This window comes from Parus major, chromosome 7 (genome assembly GCF_001522545.3).
Source record: "Parus major isolate Abel chromosome 7, Parus_major1.1, whole genome shotgun sequence".
NCBI lineage: Eukaryota > Metazoa > Chordata > Aves > Passeriformes > Paridae > Parus > Parus major.
The window spans coordinates 26,651,017-26,675,749 of NC_031776.1; the positions used below are offsets into that span (position 1 = coordinate 26,651,017).

At 41.2% G+C, this 24,733-nt stretch overlaps 2 protein-coding genes across 2 annotated transcripts in view; one reads left to right on the plus strand and one right to left on the minus strand.

Annotated features, from left to right (window-relative positions):
* HSPBAP1 (HSPB1 associated protein 1) overlaps positions 1-8,099 on the minus strand; it is a 40,364-nt gene extending 32,265 nt beyond the window's left edge. Inside the window, exon 1 of the mRNA XM_015634674.3 lies at positions 7,792-8,099. Within this exon, the coding sequence (XP_015490160.1) occupies positions 7,792-7,828 (37 nt within the window). The 5' untranslated portion in view covers positions 7,829-8,099. The remainder of the gene's footprint in view (positions 1-7,791) is intronic.
* The window catches only part of SLC49A4 (solute carrier family 49 member 4), a 70,228-nt gene continuing 53,575 nt past the window's right edge, over positions 8,081-24,733 (plus strand). Inside the window, exon 1 of the mRNA XM_015634676.3 lies at positions 8,081-8,653. Coding sequence (XP_015490162.1) covers positions 8,320-8,653 — 334 coding nt within the window. The 5' untranslated portion in view covers positions 8,081-8,319. The remainder of the gene's footprint in view (positions 8,654-24,733) is intronic.

A 24,733-nucleotide genomic window follows, 5' to 3' on the forward strand; every position in this document is an offset into this window, starting at 1 on the left:
GTTTTTTCTTGCAAATCTGTAATGCTTCCTTTTACTTATTTATTTAAAAAATATATTAAAAAATATAAAAGAAAATAATTACATTCTGAATACATCAATACAGAGCAGACGGGTGAGTCAAAAAATCACCTAATCTCCAAAATCTTAACTGTTCAACAACCAAGAGTGGGAAAAGAGAAGGTATGGGGGAGGATGAGCAAACTTCCCAAACCAAATATAAGTGACTTGGTTTGGAGGTCAGACTTAATGGTTTCACAGTACATTAACTCTGTAAATTAAAAAACCAACTTTAAATAATCTGCATGTGATTACAACACTATGCACTATAATCAGCCTCCTCTGGGCAAACAGAATGCCTCTAAACATCCATGAGCAGTTTTCAGGATAGGCTGCATCAACATCTAGGTATTACTTCCTAGCCAGCTATTGCTGTTGCTATTAGTTTTGACTCTGGGAATGTTAATACTGTAAATGCACACAGCCAGCAGGCAGCTGCCCTAGATTTGCAGATGTTTTGGTTACTGAAGGAGAGGTGATAGTTGCATGGAGACTCTCAGGACAAACCAGTCTGCACTCATAATACTGGCACCTGCAGTTCACTCTGGCAGCCTGCAGCCAACACACCCTTCCTTCCTATCCGCATCTGCTACCACAGAAGGAGGGCAGCCCAAGAAAGAAAAGAAAGAGGCTAAAAGAGGAATTTGGACTCACTTTCCAGTGCTCCTCTGGCAAGGCTGAGCATCTTACAGTTTTTCTTACAGGAAGTTGAAGTGACTTCAGACATGAAATAAGATAGGAATGGGGGCCATGCCCAAACCTCATGCTGTCCTTCAGATAAAGCAATGGGAATTGCTGCCAGACTCCTTAGGGAGGAGTAAGGACTGAGTCCAGAACACAGCTCTGGGAGGGACTTCCCACTGCTGCTCTAAATGACAGCGCATCATCTCAAGCATACTTTTAGGAAATCCTACCCCTAAATGCCCTAAGGCTCTTCCTCAAAAGCTCTTCCTGAACCTCTGGCCAGCTTCTGCCTGCTGTCTCTCCACCATCCCGCAGTGCAGGTGCAGAATGCAGTCATGCCAGTTTTCAGCTAATGAACTGAATGCTGAAAGATCTCAGCTCCTCTGGTGTCCTCCAGTAGAAGAAATGCTTGAAGGAAAAGACTATGGTCTTTGACCAATCTGAAACAGGATATAAAAAGATAGACTATTCTTCCTTAAGCTAGGCTGCCAAAATTCCCCCTTTCTATTAGTCTGTGGGGTGTAAATTACACACACCTGCTACTGAGGAAATTCAGTAGCCAAATCATGTCTTCCCAGTAGCCCACTGGCACTGATACACAATTCTGACATTTCCTAATAATCAGAAAATTTAATACAAAATTCAATACTAATATAACATTATAATTGAAAGTAAGGAAACTGGCATGTCAGGAAGTTAATGTGTGTATTTCTAAGAAAAAAAAAATAACTTGCTCATATTACTAGCAAAGTTTATTTGTATTTCTTTTTCAATTCCTTGTCAGTAGTAAGTATGAAAGCAGTACTCTTAAATAGATGAATACACTGTATAAAATTCACTGTCAGAAACTGTAACAAATTGTGACTTTACTGTTGTTCAGTCCTGCAAACTTGACTGACAGGAACTTCAAAATGGCAACAACAAAAGAATCTAAATCTTCTCATTTACTCTATTTTCCCATAAGCTATTGTAGTAAATAGTCAATAGTATTCTCAAAATATTTTTTTTTTCCCTACAAGCCATTGTAATAAATAGTAATTAATACAATGGAGCCTTTTAAATTTGATCCACAAAGTGGTAATGATGGTAGTATACATGACCTTGTTCACTATTATACTGCACAGGATGCAAATTATGATTAATGACTGAGTGAATTAGAAGTATAATTAATTGTCAGAATGAAATTATACTTTAAAAGGGTAAAATAAGTTTTTGAATTACATAAATTATCAAATTGAAAGAAACCCACCACGTGAACCTCAAGAACAGTTTCTGAAAAGCACAAGAAGATTATCAGATTCTTTATTACAGGCATACTAAAGAACAAGCATGGTTATTATTTCATTGTTTACATTATTCCATTTCTTTCAGCATGGGTAAAACAACCAGAAGTGCCTTTAATCTTTGCTTCAAATTGCTATTTCTGTTTGTAAAGGTTCTCATGCTGCAACATGAATTTTGTTGGTGAAAAACTGTTAACAGTGTATGTTTTGAATCCTAGGGTTCATATAGACTGCAAAAATACTGCTTTGACATAATGTCAAGAATACACTTGACCAAAACAGCCTACAAAAATGTGAACTACCGAGGGTTTCTAATTTAATTTTCAACCTTAATATATAATTCATGTTAGTTCTGTTTTTTAATATAACTATTAAACATAAGATAAACTTCTGTAGCTGAAAAAGCACAGCCTTTTTACATAGAAGCATACATTTCACAACTTTGCAATACAACAAACTGCTGCTAGTGATGCCAATGTATCTTTAGCATTTTCCCTCCAGAGATTTCCTTTCTCTTTTCTTTTTCAAATAACAACTGCCTGCAAAGTTTCTTTATCTGTAAACACCAAGACTAAATAGTAGAGAAGATCAAGGACTGCAGGCCCATGTGTCTCCTCAGATCTCCATGAACTCCTGTTATAATCAGCTGCACCTGCATTTCTGGAGACTGAAGGTGACCTTTAATTATACAAACTATGACAGTGCTGCTGCTTTGAATTTTGGAAGTTTCTTGCAATATACAAAATCAACCAAAACTCAGTATTTTTCAACTTATCAGTAAATATGGAAAACTCCTTTCAGAAGAAGAATTTCAATATTTTCATATTCTTTTTAAATATTAGCATCACTCTACTCACCACTGTGTGATATAATACTAGTATTAGAATTATGTCTTTTATGTCTGGTCTTCAAAAGCACATGGTACATAGAACTTTAAGATAACTCCCTGATCATTAGCAAAATAATAAAACTGCAAAGGTTAAAGTTGCACTTTTATCCCAAGACATCCAAAATACCTTACCATTGCACTTTTCTAAAATACTCTTACAGAACCCAAAATCTCATGCTACTATATCTACTTCCGAGAATTTGTGTCTGTGATCACAAAGCATAGAATAGTTTAAACTTTATTCCTATATGTCCCTGTTGAGAAAAGCACAGACAAAGAAATCATCAATTCAGTCTCTTCTTTCTATATGGAATTACATGATAGGATCACATTTTCAAAGAGACAAACAGTATTTTGTGAGCTTTGTGTCCTCAACATGGATTTGATCCCAAACCCCTACCAAGACAATCGGGTCTTCAGACGACTCATTTGCAGTGCTCACAGCATACCTATTGTATGAGAGCTAAACATGACTAGACCAACAGACACAAACTCGTAATGTCTACATTGTTAATTATAGCAGAGAGGTAATTAAGTTACCCCTTGCTGCTTTGGTGTAAGACAACAGCAGAACAATAGCACAGTCTGATAAGAAACGAGAAACACGCGCATCAGAGACACAATGGACAGAGCAGTACCAGAGCACCATGACTATCTCTCCTTGCTGGCATCAGAGACAATGAGAGCAGCACAGAGGCAGTCCTAGTGCAAGGAGACGGTGGAGATTTTCATCTTGTATTTCCCAATTCAATTCTCATCCTCCACCATCCCTGTGACTCAGCTCATTTACATAATTCTCAGGTTTTCAGGAAGAGAGGAAACCATCAGTCTTTGAAACTGAATTTCCTTAACATAACTTTGGGGTGTAAAATACCCCATTGATATTATTTGCAGTTACTACACATGGTGGCCCTGAATAAAATGAGATAACATAGGGGCAGTAGTCTGCTGAAGCTGGAGTTCCAACGTAAACTCTCTAAACCATCTAAGACACTGAGCCTGAAGGCTAAGTGAGGTAGGGAAGTAGGCAACAAAATTACCTTGATGAAAGACATCATGTAGCTTCCACCTCCCCCTCAAAGAAGATATAATCATCACTTACATGTCCATCATTAAGTAGGTGATGAATGGCAGAACAAGCAGAAATGGAGCACAAAATGCTTTAAATGTGCTCAAAGCCCAAGTCAGATGTGACTTTTGCATATTCCTTTCGAGAGCTGCAGCAAAGAATCTACAGTGTGATGTGTAGGGAATAGTGACATGTCTTTCATTAGCCAGCTACAAGGGTACACTCCACAAGAGAAGAAAAAGAAGCTATCCCACCTCTCCCTAGAGAACCTTACAACAGGCTCTGGCTTCCCACAAACCTGGAATCATCTAAACTCCAATGGTCACTTTGCAGTGGGAATATACACAGCCTGCAATCAAAAGGTAAAAATTAATTCCCCACTGGAAAAAAATGAAGTTTGAATTTAAGAATAAAAACTGTTCAGCTTTCATAAGCTGAAGATGTGTCTGGTCTGTACTTTTGCTTCTTGTTGATACCAGAAAAAAGGAAGCACCGTAAAAACTGAAGGACAAGGAAATCATTGTATGACATTAGAGCTGGAGTTTACATACTTCTCAATAAAAAAGAAAGGCAAGAAAATATTCTGAAGGTTACTGAATAAACAGGTTGGAAGGTGTCCAAACCAAGCCCAAGACAGAGCAGATTTCAACCAACCTGTTCCTGAACAACTAATAGAAAAAGGATGTCAAAACTTGAGGAAGGAAGAACAGGATTTGCTCACACCTCACAGGGTTCCCTTCAGAACTGTTTTTCAAGATGGGTTGTAAAGAACACACCCATTACAGCTCCCTGCTACACCAGTGTTGTTTATGGCAGCTCTGAAACTGCACTGTCACAATTCCAGCTGAAGTCTGGAAATTGAGGAAAATCCCTGGTAGAGACAATTTTTTTTAGATACTGTTAGGAATTTACTTTTCAATCTTTGAATTAATTTTGTGTTCTGACCATTTTGTGCCAAAATGCTTCTAACCTTTACAGGGTATGCAATCACTTGCTGCTTGTCACATTGCAAGGTCTGAGTTGATATAAGAAAGAACAAGATTGTATACATGACATCAGGAGCTGTAGGGAGAGAGGTGTAAGAACCAAGGGGACTCTGAAGTTCACTGAATCCCTCTGAAGAATGTCACATGGAGAGCAAATCTGTCAAAATCATGGTGACAGGAAAGAGCAAATGGCACTTTCTAATGTGTTAGGGACTGAGGGTTGCCAGCTCTCCTGGACTGCTGAGCACAACCATTACATGATAGATGTGTTTTAGCTGAACCAGACTCTCCAAGATGCCTCAAGGTTGTAACAAACCCAGCAGAGCCTCAGTTTATATTAATAAGCCAATCTTAAATCGGCACACATGCGGCTTCCAACTTCTAAGCAGATCCACTAGTCCTGCCTCAGGGATGGCAAGAGCATTTGGAAGCAGAAACAGCCTCAGCCATGTAATTTTTGTCTGTCACCACTAGTCTATCAGAGCTCCAGGCAACTAACTCCTCCTTAGATGAATTCCAGAATGTTTCAGGTCAGACACAGGCACACAGGCATGAATATGGTCACACAACCACCTCAGAGCTTGTAGGCTGGAAATGAAGACACCTACCAATGGACACACTATTGTGCTTAGGCAATTAGTACCTGTATGGGTACCTGTATCATGGTTTTGGATCTAGGTGTCATTCTGTCCACACAAGACCTGCTATAGGCATGAAAGTTATGGGCCTGGAGAGAAAATAACCTTTCTGCTTGCCTGAATATATGTGCATTTCATCTGATAATATTCAAATCTCTTTAGCTATGTTATAATGAGGTTAAAGCAAGAAAAATTTCCCCACCTCAAACATTACAAATGTCAGTAATGAGAACAGTAAAAATGTCACCACACGGAGAAAAGAGTGAAATTAGCATATTCAGAGGAGTATTATACCCATGAGTGAAATAATGCAATCAACTAGCTGCAAGATAAAGCTAATTTGGTTTCTAACAGTTTATCAACAATACACTGCTCCTTTACATTAACAAATTTAACCGATACCATATCCTGCAAACAAGAATAATTCACACAGAATATTACGCTGTGTTAATTAAATAGCTGGAATAGAAAAGGTCAGGCCATGACTGAAAGATGCGCATATGGGTTGTGAAGCTATGAAAAGATGGAGTGGTTTCACATCAAGCAATTAAAATAAATTATTTAAATCATCATTAAGTCAATAATAAATACACATATATTTTTGAGCCTATTTCAACAGCCCCCTTAGTTTGTTGCTGTTTCTCAGAAATTTCTCTTTCTTGTTGACCCACAAAAGAGTCAAAATATCTTGAAACCCATCATAAGATGAAGTGCCTTGGATAAGTTATCAAAGAGTTATCCGGCTTATATTCAAGTTTTCATTTGACCGTGCAGATAATACAAAGCATGAGACAAGTTTTGCAGTTAAAAGGACACCACAAAGCCCCACTTGCCTTATTTCTGGATGGATTTCCTGCCACTAGAACCATGAAACCTCCACAATTACTACAGTTAATTGAAAAATGCTCAAAGAGAGAAGTACTTTTTCACATTGTTTACTTCTGCAAATAGCAGCACTTTGTCTTTGGATGAATGCCAGCAAATCACTTAAATTACAGTAGTAACGTACCCTTTTAAATTGAAAGAACATTTTGGCATGGGCTAAACTATGCTGAGGTGGAAATGTATGAAAAAGACTTAGTAAAATGGGGAATTAATCATATTTGGGGCCCCAAAGCACTACCAGAATATACATCAGTCACAAGCAAGTCTGAATATCATCCTATGTTTTTACAGTACTTTTGTCACTGCAGCTGTACACAGCAGCCTCAAATTTGAGTTTGCTGTATGTCCCCCCATTATTTAATTGTGCATGAATTTTATTTTTCCTGGAGCATTTCCTGAACTTTTGTAGACAAAATACAATCTCCTTTTGATCATAGTTCTGTTGATTTCGGTCAGCACAGACTTCCTTTTTGCACTTTCAGTCAAGGAAAATGAACTGTGTGTACTAAACAAAATGCAATGTCTGTTATGTTCTGAGAATTTCATGGGATTATGTGGTTTTGGCTGCAAAACTGTGGGATGAGGGCCACGTGTGAAATTCAGCTGTGCACTGCCCAGAACATCAACAGTTATGACACTGACACTGGACCTGAAACCAGTCTGTGGAGATCCCACCGTTCAGCTCTCCCCATTTAATGGGGCATTTATCAAGCCAACTTCCAGACTTTGTGACAGAATGCCTAATCAAGCCACACTGAAATACCCAATTTTTTAGGGAAGATGAAGCACTGTGCAGCATACGAGCCATTAATTTTATGACAAGTGCAGATGGTTGATATACAGACAAACTCTCACATAACCTAGTCTAATGAATATATACTTCAATCTCTTTAAATGATAATACTAATGAGCATAGCGTTTCCCACATGATAGCATATTCACGCGATTTATTTCAAAATGAATTTCAATGCATATTGTATCTGAACCCTGCTATTTTTTTTCCTCACAATTCGGACCATGGTTGATTTGTATCCACCAAAGCAACACGATTTCCTTCTCCCTTTAAAAGGGTCGATACCCGAGGGATGCCCCGCTGCAGCACCTCCCTGCGCGAAGGTACCACACTGCGGTGAGGGGCCCGGGGCCGAGAGGGACGTGTCGGAGCTGCCGGAGAGCCTCGGCGGGCCCGGTCACGGCCCCGCTTCAGCCGCCGCTTGGTTCTCCCCGTGTCCGCCCTCGGCCCGGGCCTGGAGCCGAGCCGCGCTGAGGCCCAGGGCGGCCCGGGACGAAGGGCACCTACCCGGCACGGGGGGACGGCAGCTCCGCGCCCCGGCCATGCTCCGGCGGCTCTGCCTGCGGGGCGGCTCGGGCGGGCCTCGTTCGGCACCGCCTTCGGCGGCGGAAGGGGCAGCGCGGCCCGGGCGCCGCGGCGGGGCGGAGCCGGGTGGCAGCGTGACGGCCGGAGCTCCCCGGCCCTGCCGGTGGCACCCGGGCGGCAGCGCCTGCGGGCCGCCGCTCACCTGCCCCGGGCTCCTCTCCCCCGCTCCCCGCGGGGCGGTGGCCCGGTGCCTTCCCCGTCCCGCACGCCCCCGCTGGCCGCCGGTGCGGCTCTCTCCCCGCGGGCGGCGGGTTCGTCTCTCCTCTGCGGCGCCGGTTTCCTCCTCCCCTCGCCGGCGGAGGAAGGAGGCGGCTGCCGGCCCTTCCCGACCGCGCATGCGGCAGTGCCGGGCCGGGGCAGCGCTGCCGCGATCGGGGGCTGAAGTGTGGGTGTCCCTTCCCCCGGCCCCGTGCCCTCCTCCCCTGCGGACCCCCGGCAGTGCCCCCGCAGATGGGGCTGGGCTGGAGCAGCGCGGAGGAGCGGCGGCCCCTCCTGCCGCCGCCACCGCAGCAGCCGCGGCCGCAGCCGCGGGGGCCGGCGGGGGGCCCGGCGGGGCGGCTGCCGCCGCTGTCGGGCCGTGTGTACGGGCGGCGGTGGCTGGTGCTGCTGCTGTTCTCGCTGCTGGGCTTCGCCCAGGGCCTGGTGTGGAACACCTGGGGCCCTATCCAGAACTCGGCCCGCCTGGCCTTCGGTTTCAGCGGCTGGGACATCGCCCTGCTCGTCTTCTGGGGGCCCATCGGCTTCGCGCCCTGCTTCTTCTTCATGTGGCTCATGGACAAGAAGGGTGAGCGGGGCCGGGGGTGGCGGGGCCGGGGGTTCGGGAGTCCCCGACCCGCTCCTGTGGCTTCCCCCGGGCCAGGCGGGGACGCCGTGGCCGTGTCCCCCGACGCCGCGGTCCTGTGGCCGCTGAAGGGGACGCTGCCAGACCGGGGACACTCGAGCTCAGTGGCCTTGGCCTTAAAAAGGGTTGAGTAATACACTAAAAGGCATCATGACTGCTGTTTTCAGTACTGTGCCCAAACGAAGACACATCAAAGTCCATTCACAAGGAAGATACTTAAGCTAAGCGGAATTAGGGCATCTGACGTCGCAGGTGAGGTGTGGGTCTGGAGGAGTGTGCTCCAGTCCGGCATTGCCGTCCTGCTGTTTGACCTGGACATGGTCGCGATTTCTGGTTACCAAACATGCGCTGATGCTTGGATCAAGTAATGTCATTGCTCAGGGTGGCCATTGCATCATGAAACAAGTTCTTAATTTTTAAAAGCAGGCTGGACATGAAGTCTGTGGTTTTCTTTTCCTTGTGCTAGGGAGATATAAAGACAGGGAAGACAGAGAAGTTGTGCTTCGGTGTTTCGAAGTACAAGGGAGAGTTTCCTAATTTGTGTTTAGCCTGTTGCATCTCTGTACCAAACTTATAAAAGTGGTGTTTGTCTCTGGAGAGCTTCCCCAGGGTCTACATGGTTCCTCTGTGGTCACCCCGGGGACCATTCCAGAGAGGTCAGCCTATGTTTGAAGATTTCAGCTTTTGGGCCTAAATCCACTGAAGGGATTTCTTTTAATTCCTGTTTAAACAGACCTCTAAACAGGAGATAGGCACCAGTGGACCCTTGTGGCTCCTGATCCTAAGTGCTACTTATTCCATTTATTTAGGAATTAATAGTCCTCATTTGTGGGAGGGGGAAGAGGAAGGAAAAGTGAAAGCAGGTGGGGAGAAAAGTTGTGTTTGAGAAGGCCTCAAAATTGGAATTACTTTTCCTAAAACGGAAGAGGCATTGAGGGAATAATATATACTGGGCTGAAAGTACATTCTTGAAATGAGTCCATGGGGGCTGTACATCCAGTCTTCTCTCAAGCAGTTTAGACTTAAGTTGGCAATATGTATCTCGACTGATACATAATAGTGTTGTTAATTATCTTAAAATCTAAGTTATTTTGGTTTGTACTGTGAAGACTGGCTTCTCATGACATGAAGGAAATAAAGGTAGATGTGAACCTGTGCTTAGAGAGCTGAGTCTGTATTTCCACGTTTTCTATGAAGTTGATCCTGAACAATGCAAACTAATACTGGAAAAGTTTTGAAGTAACTGTTGGGAAAAGAAACTTTAGTATTTTATTCTTTTATAATGTGATTAGTGGTGTAGTTGTGGGATTTCTTGGTTTCACGTATAGGTTGTTTTGATGAGAGTGTGTATACAGGTCTTTTTCTCATTTCCTTAACTGATTGCTTTGGAGATCAGTGTTTTTTGTTGGTTTTTTTTTGTTTTGTTTGCTTGTTTGTTTTTTTTTCAATTCCTATGTTCATTGGAGGTGCAGATATGAACAACCCCATTGCTCTTGGTTTCTTGCTTTCCTTATTGAGAGAATGTTGGTAGGTAACCTGAATAGAGAATCTCAGCTCATTTGGCTCCATGTGTGTAAGGAGTACATATGAGCACTGGAGCAAGTTCTTTCCAGATCAGCAGATTTTGTGAGGGCCCTGATTGTTTTCTGATATTTGTTTCATGCTGTTTTCTGAGTCTGGGTGATTCCCACAGACAATGTGGCGCTATTTACTTTGGAAGTGATGGTGGAGTCCTACCACCTGGTTCATCATGGAGCAGAGAGGAGACCTACTGAGCCCTGAGTCAGCCATGGGGGACACTTCCACTGGAGGCATGTTGTGAGGAGTTACCTATTCTTTGCAGTACAAGTGTTCCAGGAGGATTTGATGCTATTGTTTTGAAGCTGTAAAGTTGGTGGAATCTGATCTTGCAAGGGCAGTATTTTGCTTGCTGTTAAACCAGATTTACTCTGGAGAAGCTACACCGTTTACTCTTTGACTTCAATCATCTGTCACTGGAGTTGGCTAGTAAAGAAGCTGTCAGGAAAAAATGTATCTGTGAAGTGTCAACATGTAAAACCTGGCAAGTATCAGAAGTATGACACTGTAAATGAGGCATGTCAAAATTTGAGAGGAGATTGTGCTGTTAGATAGTCCTATACTTCACAGTCAGAGGTAAATCTAACTGATAAGTAGCTGCCTGCTGTCACTTAAGTCTGATTTTGTGTTATGATGCTTCAGAAGAAGTTCAGAAGTATTGGTCTTTCTGGTTTTCAGTTCTTCATTGCAGCACAGTAGTTCTTTACATAAAAGTTCTTTGCATAAATTTGTATCCTTAACCATACTACTGTTGTGCATCTTATGTACCTGCTCCTTGTTTCATACTGGCTGTAAAAGTTTGGTCAGGTTTGGGTTTTTTTGCTTCTTAACTAATTGGAAATTGAAACAATAAATAGTCATGAATATAAATATTAATAGTTACAAGAAGCATTTCTTGGATTCCATGATCCAGTTCCATTATAGCTTCTCAGAGAGGCATGGGGCCCTCTGAGAAGAGACAACAGCAGTGTTTATTTTTAGTGAAAGGTGTGCTAAATAAGCTGTTCTCCAGTTCTCTACAGAAGGGTTCTAGGAGGGAAGAATTACAATTTTTTTTGGTTTTCTAACCTCAAAAGGCTTCTTGGCCTTTGTGACCTTTTTCCTTCTGGCCTGCTGAGGCTATCTCCTGGATTCTTTCTGAAGGTCTGGTTGCAGCCAACCCAAGCAAGACAATTAGGGAATGGCAGGAATATGTGGACTGGGAAGGGTGTATAGATGGTACCCTGGGGAATACTGTTGGCAACTGTATGCCTCCCAGAGGATGACCCAGAAGGGGTCTTGGTGCCAGAAGCAGTGTGACAAAAAGTCTTGGTTGACTTAAGCCTGTTTTTCTATGGATCTATAGGGATATAATGTTTTTTTATGAAGTTGAGGATGATTTTTCATCAGGAAGGTAGTGATGGTCTTTGCAAGGCTTCACAAAGAGTATCTTACTTGAAGATCTGAACAGACTCAGAGAATACATTTTTGAAGAGTGTTCAACAAGATTTTAAAGGGTCTTTGAGGTGCTGGAGGAAGTCTTGATTTAGCCCGTATGTCTGTAAGCTGTGTAAATTGAAAGCTACTTTGTATTGTTGCTGAGCTCTTGTCCTCTCAAAAATACATTGATTTTTAGATGCATAGTGAGGTTCATATATCACAGCTGAAAGTTCTTTGGGGAGTGAGCTCTGTTCCAGTTCCTGTCTCCCAACTTCCTCTGCCTAATGGAGACTTGTGCCAGCCCTTGGGAACCCTTGGGAGTTTCTATGCTCCTTGGCTGGGTTCTGTATAAGGACATTGGAGGCATTGGTCACGTTTCTTAGTCCTGTTCTGGGATGAGTGCATGTTGAAAATCAGTAACTATATTTGCATATGTCATTTTTGAGTATGTGTCATTTTGGGTGGGTTTGAAAACCCTTTTCTATGCGTAGGATTAGAAGTGTTGTCTTGTTTGGTTTCTTAGTGAAGAAAGGTGAAAAGATTGAGGATGCCATGGAGCTACATGTGTCTTATTTGGTGCATTTTCTTTAGCAATACTCTTAGAGAGTCCTTGTTTAAATTCCAATTATCTTTAGAGATTTAATAAGACTGAAATTAAATGGGAAATTACTTCAGTGTGCTATTGGATGGACCCTTGTTGTTTACATGATTAAAATTAGCTACAATTCGTCACATGATGCTTGAGTGTTTATGTACATTTTGTGCCTTGAGTGTTTCATTTCCTGAAAACCATAAATACAAGCACACAGGACTGTTAGGCTGTTTATATATCTAACTTGAAATCAAGGGCTTACATACTTCCCTGGATCTGGTTCACCAAGGGGGTTTTATTAAACTCCTAGTTACAAGATGAGACCTAGAAGCAATATATGTCAGTCTTCATTGTGTTCCCATATAAGCAAGAAGAGGCAATGAAGAATGAAATATTTTATGATAGTTTACATTAAACAAATTGAGTAGAATGGTGTTATTTTTCATTAATTTTTGAAATACAGTGAACAGTTTTTTATTGAATTTGAAGATGAGACATATTACTTGTAAAAGTGGAATGTAATCTATTTCTTGGTCCTTTTTTATAAAATTATATATTTATGTGGGTTGCACAGACAATCTTAGTAACTTTTATTTTGCTGAAATTAAATTTACACAGCAATGTTATTCCAATGATCACATTATGAAGTAGAGAGAAAACTTCTATAATCAGATTCTGGTTTTAATCAAGATTGGCTTGTCCATTGACACTATGGAAGTTTTTATTTGTAAGAGTAGTTAGTCCTTTCCTGAATACCAAATTCCCTATTTTATTGCTGTCTCCTAAATCATGTGTATTGGTTTCCTTCTCTGAGACATTTGATAGTTCTTTCTCTTCCACCTGGGAATTTTGAGATTAAATCTTTTAATGCAGTCTGACAAAATTGCCATGAATATTGAGTACAAGTACTAAATCGGATCTTACTAATATAAAAATGTCTTAATAACTGTTCTCCATATAAAATAAACTGCACATGATGTATAAACTGAATTGTGCATGGCAGCTTTCAGTTTGGAGTTCCTGGATTGTCACTCGGTGCTGCGTGCATATGCTGGTTTTACTTTCAGGGGACCTTTGGATACCTCTACCTCACATACAGGGTCACTGGGACAGAAGGAAGGTGACTCCAAGTAAACTTGTTTTCTCCTGAGATTTTGATCTAGGAGGTGTTTGTGAAATGCCTTTGGGTTTATTTTGAGAGATGTGAAAGTGGGTACAGAGAGGAGGCAGGTGAAAACATGAATGGCCAAGTGAATCCAGCAGGTGGGAAAGATTTTCTTAAGAGTTTTCATTGTGCTTGGCATTTCAGAGTCCTTCTTTGTCATTCAGGCTTTTGGAAAATGTAAGTATGAATTGGAGCATGTTACTAATAAGTTAGAAGAATTGCTACAAGTGTAGTTGCTGATAGGTTTCATTGTTGATATAGATTGTGTGAAGTACTTTCCATGGCGGCGCTCATAAGGAAATTTGAGATTTTGATGGAAGTATTCATAGTTCTGTCATGTCACAGGTGCTTAACAGGACCAGAGGTGACTTGTGAACTTTGAAAGTCTGAGAATTCTCACCTTTGGCAAAGAAATGCATTTTCATCGCCGTTTTGTTGTGGTCTCAGAAACAGACTTTTCTTATCTCAGATTGATGACTGCAGGATGAATGCCCAGTATTTCAACATGACCAATTTCATAATTCATGTGCTAAGTTCAATTGTGAGCTTCAGCTAAAAACATCTGGGATAAGACTTAGTGTAAGACTTTAATTTAGTGACATCAAGCCAAAAGGATTTACACATTTCAGCAGTAGAAGTTTTTAGGCATTCTGAATTTGGTAGGTCAGTACAGCCTACAAGAAGTAGCCATGGAAAACTTACAGATCCAAAAATGTGTCTAAGAATGGCAAGGGAACAGGTGAGTGAGGAAAGTGTGATGCAGAGATTAAAGAGTGGCTTCATAATAAACAGCTGATTCTACTTAGTATTCTTAGTGTTAAGATCCAGTAATTATGATTATTAGAGAGATGCCCAAATTAAGGTACAGACTAGACCATATGTCCAAGTCCATACTATGGATTTTATTTAACGGTAAATGTGGGGTAGAATGGGAGAAGTAAGAAAAAAGGAAGGGAGTAACAGATTAAGTAGAAAGGTATCACCACCCACAGATGCAGACAACATCCAGTTGGTCCTCTTCTTCTTGTCTTCTCAGTGGTGGGAGCCAGAGGTCATTCCAGACTTTCACCATTTATACATTTTATCAAACAAAGGAATCAGTTAATTTGGCTACACAGTAATTTTATTCTATTGGTTAAATGATTCCCTCTCTTCCAATGCTAATTAGTCCCATGCTCAGTCTTTCTCTTGAGTTGGTGGGCTTCCCGTCTTAAATGGTTGGGGTATGGCCTCCCCCTGCTGTACCCAGTCAGACAAGCTGATTTTCAGCTCAGTTTCTGTGTTGGTTTGCAGTGTGGATTCTTTGTGTTTATTACCAGTGCTCACCCAGCTTGCTTTTTCTCTTCCTAGTCTGAGATAATCAGAAAATAGTACCACCTTTATCTTATCTCAAGGTCCAGTCACGTTGCATAACTTACTGTCCAAATTTCCAGGAATTCATGGAGTCATTTTCAAGGGGGAGGGGCAGGATGGAGGGCTTGGTGGTCACAGATGAAGAGTTGCTCCTTTATACAGTTTGCCATAATGGGCAAAGTCCTTTGGTGATTCTTAAAGTTTTTCAGGCTATTATGACCTTCATGTCTCTTACAAATGGCAAAGGTTTTAACTCCAAGAAGAGCAGCAAGAAGCTCTTTCGGATTGAATGAACGTTAAATGTGAACTTAGGGCTTCAGCTAAGAAAGGAGCAGAAGGAGAATGCCTTTACTGATAGAAGTGAAAGGTGCATGCATTTGGTGAAGATGCAAGTGGTTGATGCACTTGAACCAAATGCAAAAGAAGTTTGAAGGAAAATGCCTGCTTTACTGTAGTCTGTCTCATCCTGTAGTCAGCTACTGCATGCTATTAATGATGTGTATTTCATTATCTTGTAAGTGATACTGATCCACACCTATCAAATCCTGTGAAAGGGATTAATTTTCCTAAGCTAACAAATCTTGGAAGAAATGAGATGAAGTGTTGCTTTTCATGTGGAGAGATGAAAGAAGCAATTAGAGAGCTGAATATAGGTATATCCCATGAGTGCAGGTATTTGATCAGCTTGGTTTCACAAAATTTATTTTGATGAGTGCTGGTGTGCATATTTGTATAGACATCCTTTTCCTCTATATCATCAGAAAAAAATAAAAAATTAGACTGAACCAAACTTGGCTTTTGTTGCTTAATTTTATATACTGAGGCTACATGAATGTCCACAGAGTGTTTGTGCAAGTGCTTCCAGAAGTGAGGACTCGTTAGAGATTGGTCCACCCTCCTTGGAATCAGGCATGCTGCAAAAGACCACTTGATACACAGTGATTAGCAATGTAGTGTAGTTTAATTAGGAGCTGGTGAGTTGTATTAACTTGATGCTGCTGTGGTTCATCATAGCATTGCTAGCCAGGTTGAGTTGAAAAGCATCAGTCATGGCTGCAGATAGATACCCTCTGCTGGAGCTAGGTCTTTCTGTTGAGTGGGATTTCACCCCAGCTCTGATTCCTGCCATGTTTCCATACGTTCTCTTTATGCTGCTCTCCTGCGCAGCAGCCGTGCCCTTTGCACTCTTCACACAGCTCTTTGCAGCAGTGTAGGGGTACTGGGACAGCTGTTTAAACACCACATGGTGAAGCATATCAGGAAGCTGCATGCTTGATTTGAAAGAACTTTTCAATGGTGAGAAGTAAAATAATTATATTTGCGTATAGCTCATGTGACAATAGTAATGGCCATGTTATCTCGGGGTAATGCTCTTGGGCTTTGGTGCACTGCACATACAAGCAGTGAGCATGGGATGATGGCCATAAACTAAAACACAAGGAGTTCCACTTCAATGTGAGGAAGAACTTTATGTTGTGGATGGCAGAGCACTGGAACATGCTGCCCAGGAAGGTCCTGGAGTCATGTCTCTTCTCTAGAGACACTCAAAATTCATCTGGATGCATTCCTGTGTGACCTGCTCTGGGTAACCCTCAGCCTTGACAGAGGGGTTGGACTAGAGGATCTCCAGAGACCCCTTCCAAATCTAACAATTCTGTGATTCTGTATGTAACTTGATATACCTTGATGTTGGGAAATTGATGAATAGGGAAATAATTTACTACTGTAAAATATGATCCCTTGCTTTTCTTATGCAGCTGCAGAGTTAAAGCACTGAAGCATCCTTGAACTGGATCAGGACACAGGTCCAGATAGGAAGATACTTTGTCAACAGTAGCTTTTAGAAGTTGACTACAGAGGGTGTAATACCAGGGCAGCTGTGTGCTGATATGTCCCTTGTTTGCTCACGGTTTTACTACTCCTCATGACCTTCTCTTGACCCAAGTACTTTATAATCTGACTGCTTCTTCTCTACTTCCTGCCTCACCTGTCTTGTGGTATGCCCATCTTGCCGTCCTATTTTCCTCTGTTCTTCACTCCTCTTGGTTTGTTGAGGAGTAGGAGAGGTTGGATGCAAGGTAGTGGGTGAGGTATGGGAGGCACAGATGGAGAAATAAGACCTGGAGCCAGAGGGCAAGAAGTGCTGGGAGTGGGAAAGGTGAAGGAACAAGTTGAGTAGGAGGGACAGGGAAATGGATACTGTGAAGGGCAGTAGGAAATGGGACTGATGTAGCCAGCAGCAAATGGGGAGTGGGCAGATGCCTGCACAGCAGTGTAGGTCAGCATGGCTTCTGTGAGCTATCTTGGGAGGCGCTTTTAAAACCAGGAGCTGGGAATCTCTTGGGACAGAATTGACCTTTTTGCCTTTTCTTATCTCCAACAATATCCTGGTGTTTTACCTCTTCACAACCAAACCTCAGAACTCTGCCTGGCACTATGTTGTCAGCCAGAGGGTGAATTTGCCTTCCCTTCAGCCCTGCCTCCCCTGAGGTGTGGTGGGCCACAACCACCCACTCCCTGCGGGACTCTCCAGGCGCTGCTGACGCAGAGGAGGGCGGCTGTTCCTTCTTGTGTGGCTTTGGTGGTGACGGATGTCTGGCCTCGTGATGGAGGCACCACTGGGATGCAGAAGAGGATGTGGTCCCTCTGGCTGGTAACTCCCCCCTTCTGGAAAGCCTTGTGGAATGGGACAAAAAGTGCTAAAATACTGTTTTGTTTTGCACTGCCTTTCTGCATTTTAAAAACATAGAAATTTTCCAGTCTCCTTTCTTCTGGGAGTTTTTAATAGTGTGGCAGCCATGCTACATAAAGGTAGCTGGTATGAACTTCTAAATGTGAATGACAGCAATAATTTCTCTATTATCAAAGTCCCCTGGGCTTTCTTATAGCTTTTCATTATAGAAGTAGTAAAGTACTTAGGAAAGTTGTATTGCATTCGTTTTGCTAACTGTATGTTTACACTGTATTTATAATTCTGAGCTATTAGTTTAGAATTCTATTAAAGAGAAAAAGAGTAGATCAGCTGTAATTCTGCAAAAGCTGAATCCATTTCCTTTAAAGAAAACGGAGGCTTTTCTTCAAATAATTAATGTGATATTTATTTTCCCTATCAGAAGAAACTCAATATGAACAAAGGAAGACTATTTTCACTTGGTAATGCTGAACTAATCGCACTTTACTGATTTCTGAATTCTAGTAAAAGCATTACACAACTGCATAAACAAAGTAATTTTTATTAATTATTTTCAGCAGATGTTGTTTATAGGAGTTAGTTTCATGTTACATTTTAGGAGTGAAAAACAAGTCTGAATCAAAGACAAAAATGAGATTCATTACTCATTAATAAAGTTTGGATATTTTCTGCATTGCTTATTTTTCACCTGTGTTTTTTTTCTTCTTGTAAGAAATGCCTTACTTGTGGGAAAAGAGCCATGTAAATCAGGGGGATTTGCTTGCCTTTTCAGACTGATCAAACTGCGTAACGCAGGTCCTGAAATAATCTTCCCTATTGTGAAAATGTGTAGTCTGACATTGTCAAATAAAAATACTTGGTTTATATAAAATATTTGTTAAAAAACATCCAAACCCCCAAAACCATGGTTACTGAAGATGAGAAGTAAATTGAAGAAATACAGTGTTTTGGCAACTGTTTCATTTCAGAAATTTTCTGGGAGAGTATTTGAATTCTTCCACTGGCAGTGTGGTATAACCTTAACTGAGCAGACCGAAGACCTGATAAAAAATTCTTTAGGAAGTTTTTTAGTTAAAATTACATTATTATATATTCCCACCACCAGGGAAATTGTGGCTTTCCCTGCCTTTCTCTCGGTGGTGACATTCTCAGCTATTCCATCACTTCCTGCCATAACTTTGGTTTTTTAGTGCTTCTTGCGTGCATGTGCTATTTTAGCTCTGTAGCTGTGCTGTAGCTGTAATTGTGCTGCAGGAGCTTGTGAACAATGCTCCAACTTCCTCAAAAGCTGTAAATTAAGCTTTCTCATGCAGATTTTTAGTTGAGAGGGTTTTTTAGATTTTTCCTGTTTTTAGAGATGGAGATCTGTGACTCAGCCAGAGGGAGTGATGTGTTTTGAAAGTGAGAGGTCTTCTGCTTTTTGCAAAGAGTACTGGTGTTTTTCTGGAATACAGGACATCAAATATAACCACAGTTAGAAACTTTTTTGTTTTACTTCTTTATTTGTTGATGAGAGCCATCTCTTTTAAATACTTGAGAAAGGTGGTGGTATAATTTTAATTAATCACATGAACCTAAAGAATTGATCAGGACCCTTAAAAAATATGATGGGTTTAGGACTCATTATAGTGCTGCAAAAGATGTCTTGTAGAATGAACTATGTACCCTAAATAGTGCCTGATGCATTTGAATGTTAAAGTAACACTGAAACTGTTCACACATAGAAAATTTGAAAGCTCACTCCAGTGACCTTTCAAATAAGTCACAAGGCCTGCATGGATATTACATCAGTGAAGCGCTTGGAGCTCTTTATTTCCCTCACTCACAGCAGGGATAATAAAAAGGAGAAACTTGCACTTAGTGTCCTGCTTAGCAGTTGCAGTAGGCAGTATTTAATGTAGCTGCCAATCCTTGCTGCACGGTTGCTTCTTGGTACTCTGTTGAGGCAAAGCAAAATGCCTCTGTACTTCTTAAAAAGAAGAATTTCATGCACCGTTGAGTGGTGTGAGAATGTACTAACAAGAGAACACCTTCCCTGGTAGATGGGTGTAAGAGGGATTGTTTTTGCTCTCTCTTGCCGCAGGTAAGGCTCTGTAGTTAATGGTGTGGTAATTGAGCCTGCTGTGCAATTGGGAATCCTTGAAAAGAGTGGAAAGAGAAAAGAAAGTGTTTCCTTCCCCTTGTGTGGTGCTGTAAGCACTTAGGTTGTTGGTGTTCATTCAGGAGAGCTAGAGCGAAGGCTTCTTGTCCTATACTTTCTGTCAACTTTCTTTAGCTTCAGAATTAGTGAGGAGGCTTAGCCCCCAGCTGCATTACTGGCCATTTTTGTCAGTTGCTCTGCGATGTCTCTCTATGTACACATTAGCATGTGCCATTATGTAGATTTAGTTTTATCAAATGGAAAAAGGTGGATTCAATGATTCACCTGAATTTTCATGTTTTATTAGATACTGGTGTTGAGAGTAGAAAGCAGCTACCTAGTGGTAAGAGAAGAAAGAACAATTCATACAAGTGTTTGTTAATGTCACAGACTTAGGAAATACTTAAATAGCTCTTTTTTGTTGTATCCAGGCACTACACTCACCTCAGGTAAAGAGAAAACCTGATTTAACAGACTTTCTAATGCTAATGGTGAGACTGACCCCTATCTCATTGTGTTCATAGCCTGAATAAACAAGGCAGAGAGGACAGGGGAAAATGAGAAAAGGGAAGCAAAAGAGAAGTGGCCTGCCCAATTTCATGTTGAGAGATGCAGGTCCTGCTGCCCCAGGCCAGTGCTCTCTTCTCTCAGAGATGCTCTGCAAGCATTAAGAGAGGTTCATTGCGCTTGGATTAGTTGCAGATAAAATGGATGCTTTCTGCGGTAAAATGTATAATAACAGTAATTGGCTAAAATAATTGGTCTCCTTTGAAACCAAGAAACATACTATTAAAGAATAGGAGATATTCTCTAGTAAAGGGTCTAAAACTGATTCTGAAATCATCATTTTGATCTTCAGGCAAATACCATTCAGCTCAGCGCTTTGTTTATCTGTTCAGGCAAAATGTCAGTCTCTGACATGCTGAATAGAATTTACAACACTTGTATAAACTTGCAATGCAGATTTCTAATTTACATATTTTGCCATTTTTTCCCATTGTTGATGTTAAACTGTTAGGATGCTTCAAAATCCTTCACTGCCATGTGAAAGGAACATGTAAGCTTGTAAGCTACCTTTTTGTATATCCAAAAGCTTAGATTAAGCCTGTTCAGTTCTTAAAAACAAGACTATTTTATTTACAGTAGCAGACTTTTAAATCGCTGCACAAACTCTGAAATACTTGCTTTGTATTTACAGGTGTAGTGGGTCACCAACTGTGGTTAAATCTGTGGTAGTGGAGCCAATTCTGTAAAGAATTTGGGTCATTAAGTCTGTAGAACTAGAGGAGTATAGAGCAGGAGAATTAAGTGATACTCTCCTTTACGTATTTTTAGAGATTCTGTTTGCCTAAATGCTGGAAAAATGTTACATACAGTGTAAGTCCACTGTTCATATGGGCTTGGCTTCATCCATGCAAATGAGATAAAAGCACCCTGCAGCCTTTTGATGAGGTTGTTTTAACTTGTTCTTTCTAACAGGTGCAGTCAAGTTCTTGTACCTAGAATAAACAGAAAAATAAGGACATTAATATGCTTTAATGAACGCTGGTGAGGGGTGTGTGTGGAGAAGAATAAAAATAACTTAAAACAGGAACAGTATTTACAGTACAAACCAGAAGTGAGACGTGTGCAATTAGTGTGTGTGTGTGTGTGTTGGTTTCCTTAAAGTCAGGGTGCATATAAAAAAAGGTGCAGCAGCTCAGGAATTGTGGAGTGGTTGTTTGATTGTCATAATAACTCTCAGTTGTATTCTCTTTCGTTTTCTTTCTCACAATTACGTTCTGTCAGCTTCCATATCTGTTTTAGTGGTTATACATGTTCAGTCATTTCCTCAAGATGAGTGTCATTTCAGTGAAACACTAGACTGGCTAAATTTTGTGCTTTGAGTCTCTGAGCTATATTGTGTTTTTTTACAAAATTCTTAACTAACTTCAGAATTTGGGAGGGATATTCTCCTTACAAGGATGCACATGATGATGTTTATGCTGAGTGCATGTTCTTCATCTGAGAAGTACACTGGAAAAAAGAAAGCATGTGTATTGGTCCTCACGCTTTCAGTTTGCACACAGCCTTTCTATGTCTGTCCAACAAGTGCTAGCAGCAGAGATGACTTTATCTTTGGGTCAGATCTGGTTGTGGGCACCCATCTGTCTTCCTGATTTGGCAGGGCCTTCCTTGTGGATTTTCCCCATCAGTGGTTGATTACACTTCTGGGGTATTGGCTCTACTGAAATTCTGACCCTGATGAAAATGTTTGTCCAAATCACAGGGACTATTTTACTTCAACTTATTGTGTTTGTATACAGTTTGCTTCCTCAAATTTAAATTTAAAAATTTTTGCAGGTGAATCAGTTTATATAGAAATGTCAAACTCCTGCTGATAGCCTTGCTGTTAACTGGGCAGCAATTGCTGACAGATTCTGTTGTAACAGCTGTAAGATACTATAAAGAGAGATTGTCCCTCTGAAGATCATTACCTCCCATGTCTACATTTCAAGAAGTTTCTAGTACATATTTCATCTGGGCATCTCAATCTGCCGACTGTTTATATCAGACAGAAATTGGAGCAGTGTCAGATGGAATCTGCCCTGCAACCCTCCACTGAAATATGGAACTGGACTGTGTTGTGGATTAGTGCAGGAAAAGATCTTCTTGTGCCCTAGACAAGACTGAGGGTTGAAATGTAGTGCTGGGTTTAATTTATTTTAGACAGGTTCTGTATGATAGAGCTCGGTTCTTACATTTTGAAGCCTGAAGGATGCTGTCACCTGTCTTGCAGAATGTTTAAATGGAGTTAGCTTCATTTTCAATGAGAAAAAAAAAGTACTCAGGTACTAAATCTTTCCAGTTGAAACTGGGATGCTGTCTTTGCAGTGCCACATAAAGCCAGGGGAATGAATGGAAGCACTTGGCTTCATCTTACTTTAAAAACAGAGGTTTGAAATGGGGCAATAACAGAAGGATCAGCATCAAGTACCCAGGGAGAAAGGGAGGTCCAGGTTGTGTTTAATAGCACCCAGTGATAGAAGCTGCAATTAATAGCACCAGTGATATCTTGGCCATCAAACTAGGATTAGAGCATGGTATTTATGGTGCTGATAACATCATGGTGGTGGGCTCAATCACTGTATGGGCCATTCACTTAAGAGCTGAACTTAATGCTTGTGGATCCCTTCCACCTCAGAATGATCTGTGATATCTGTAATTTTGCATTAGCTACATATGACCTGGTAGTTGTTCTTTCTTGCTTGCAGTGTTTGTATTTGGTACCCAGTTTTTATTGATGCTATTCTTGAGGATGTATTTATTTTCCATTGAGTTTCCAGACACAATTTATGCCACTCTGCAATCAAGTGCCTTTGTGGAATCTGAGGCAGGCCCAATATACTGACTTTTCAAGTTTATTCCATGTGTTAGCAGAAAGACTGGGACCACATCTCATCTATGAAGTATTTTTACATCATTGAAAAGGTTCTTTTCTTTTGAAAATTGTATTGCTTGATGTAAGGATGCCTCTTCTGAATTGCCACTTATCCTCCTTAATGACTGCAGTCAATTTGGCAAAGAGCAGGCACAATGCAAGTTTTATTCTCTGTGTTTAGTAGAAAGCAAATTTTTTTTTTGGTATTTTAATCATGACAAAGATAATTGATGTTATGGGAGTAAATGTTGCAGCTATTAGTATAATTTTGCTAGAAGTGCTGGGTTAAAAATCCAAAGATTTCTGGGGCTTGGCATATGTGTGCAGTGCTTTCAGGATTCCCTAATAAAGGGAGCTCTTTAATTAAGCCTTTTTAAAATTATAGCTAAATGTGTAGGCTTATATTAAGAAGGGAGAAAAGCAGACCCATCTTATGAAACAGAGTATTGGGATCCAGCAAAGAAACCCATTTAAAAATAATGCTTAAGCAATAAGGAGGGCATTTAATAAGACATAAAAACAATTCAATTTCCAAAGAAAAATTGTGGAAGACTTGGAACTTTACTTAGTGAGCCTAAATGTAAAAGTTGTTTTTTATAGGTTAATTTCGTATAAGGAAACATGTAGGAACTGTGATTTGTGCCAGGGCTGAATCCAGCAACCTTTCCTCTGGCCAAACTTGTATTAAAAAAAGGAGAAAGGTGAAAACTTGTCTGTTCTGCCCATCCAGCTGGGATTTCCCCTAGGATGAATGCATCTTTGTAGGGGGGAAACCAAACTCAAGCAGTGTCTGCCATGTGTGTGATGCTCTGAGCTAGAAGAGGCTGCTTGCAGTGCTCTGTTGCAGTAGTGGAGAGCTGAGGGATCTGCTGTGCTGGGCTCAGGTCCGGGGAGATGCACAGGAACAGGTTAGTGACAAACTACAAAGTTAGTGACAAAACAACTTGTTGGAAGCGACAAACTAATGTATAAATTGTTGGAATGAGGACAACAGCATCTTTTGTTAATTTTCTTATTAAACTGGGCTAAATTCACTCTTTGGGTTACAAATCAGTAATGTGGGCGTGGGGGAATGCATTTTCTTTTCATATACTTTGAAAAGTATCTTGAAACTGAGGCATGCTGGAGGAGTTGTGGGGGATCAGCACCCACGGCCTGGATGTTCTTGCTTGATGTTGCTCAGGGGAGCTGAAGAGCAGCTGGGTGCCCCTGGCAGCTGCTGCTCCCACGTTCCAGCAGGGTGGGGTTCTGCTTGTGCTCTGTGTTGGGCTGTGAGTGGTGGAGGATTGTGGCTTGAGAGTTTGTAAAATCTGTAATAGTGGCCAGAGTTTGGAGACAGTTGTTTTAAAAAGAAATATGAAACAGCAAATGCAGTATTGACTGCTGAAGTCATAAAGCAGATGGTGTTATGAGCCGCAGGAGGGTTAAACAGTTGAACAATATCGACTATTACACTCATAAATGATAATTAATATGTCTTTTCTATTACTGACTTAATTTCTGCCACTTGCTTGGACTTTTCTGTTGCTCTCAATGAGTGCTGGCTGTTTTGAATGAGGCCACAGTTAGCTCAAGAGCCACTGCCACCTGTGGGGCCCAGAAACCTCCTGCAGGAACAGGATGGGAAGGAGGAGCTAAAGGGACAAGGTGTAAAGAACCCAAA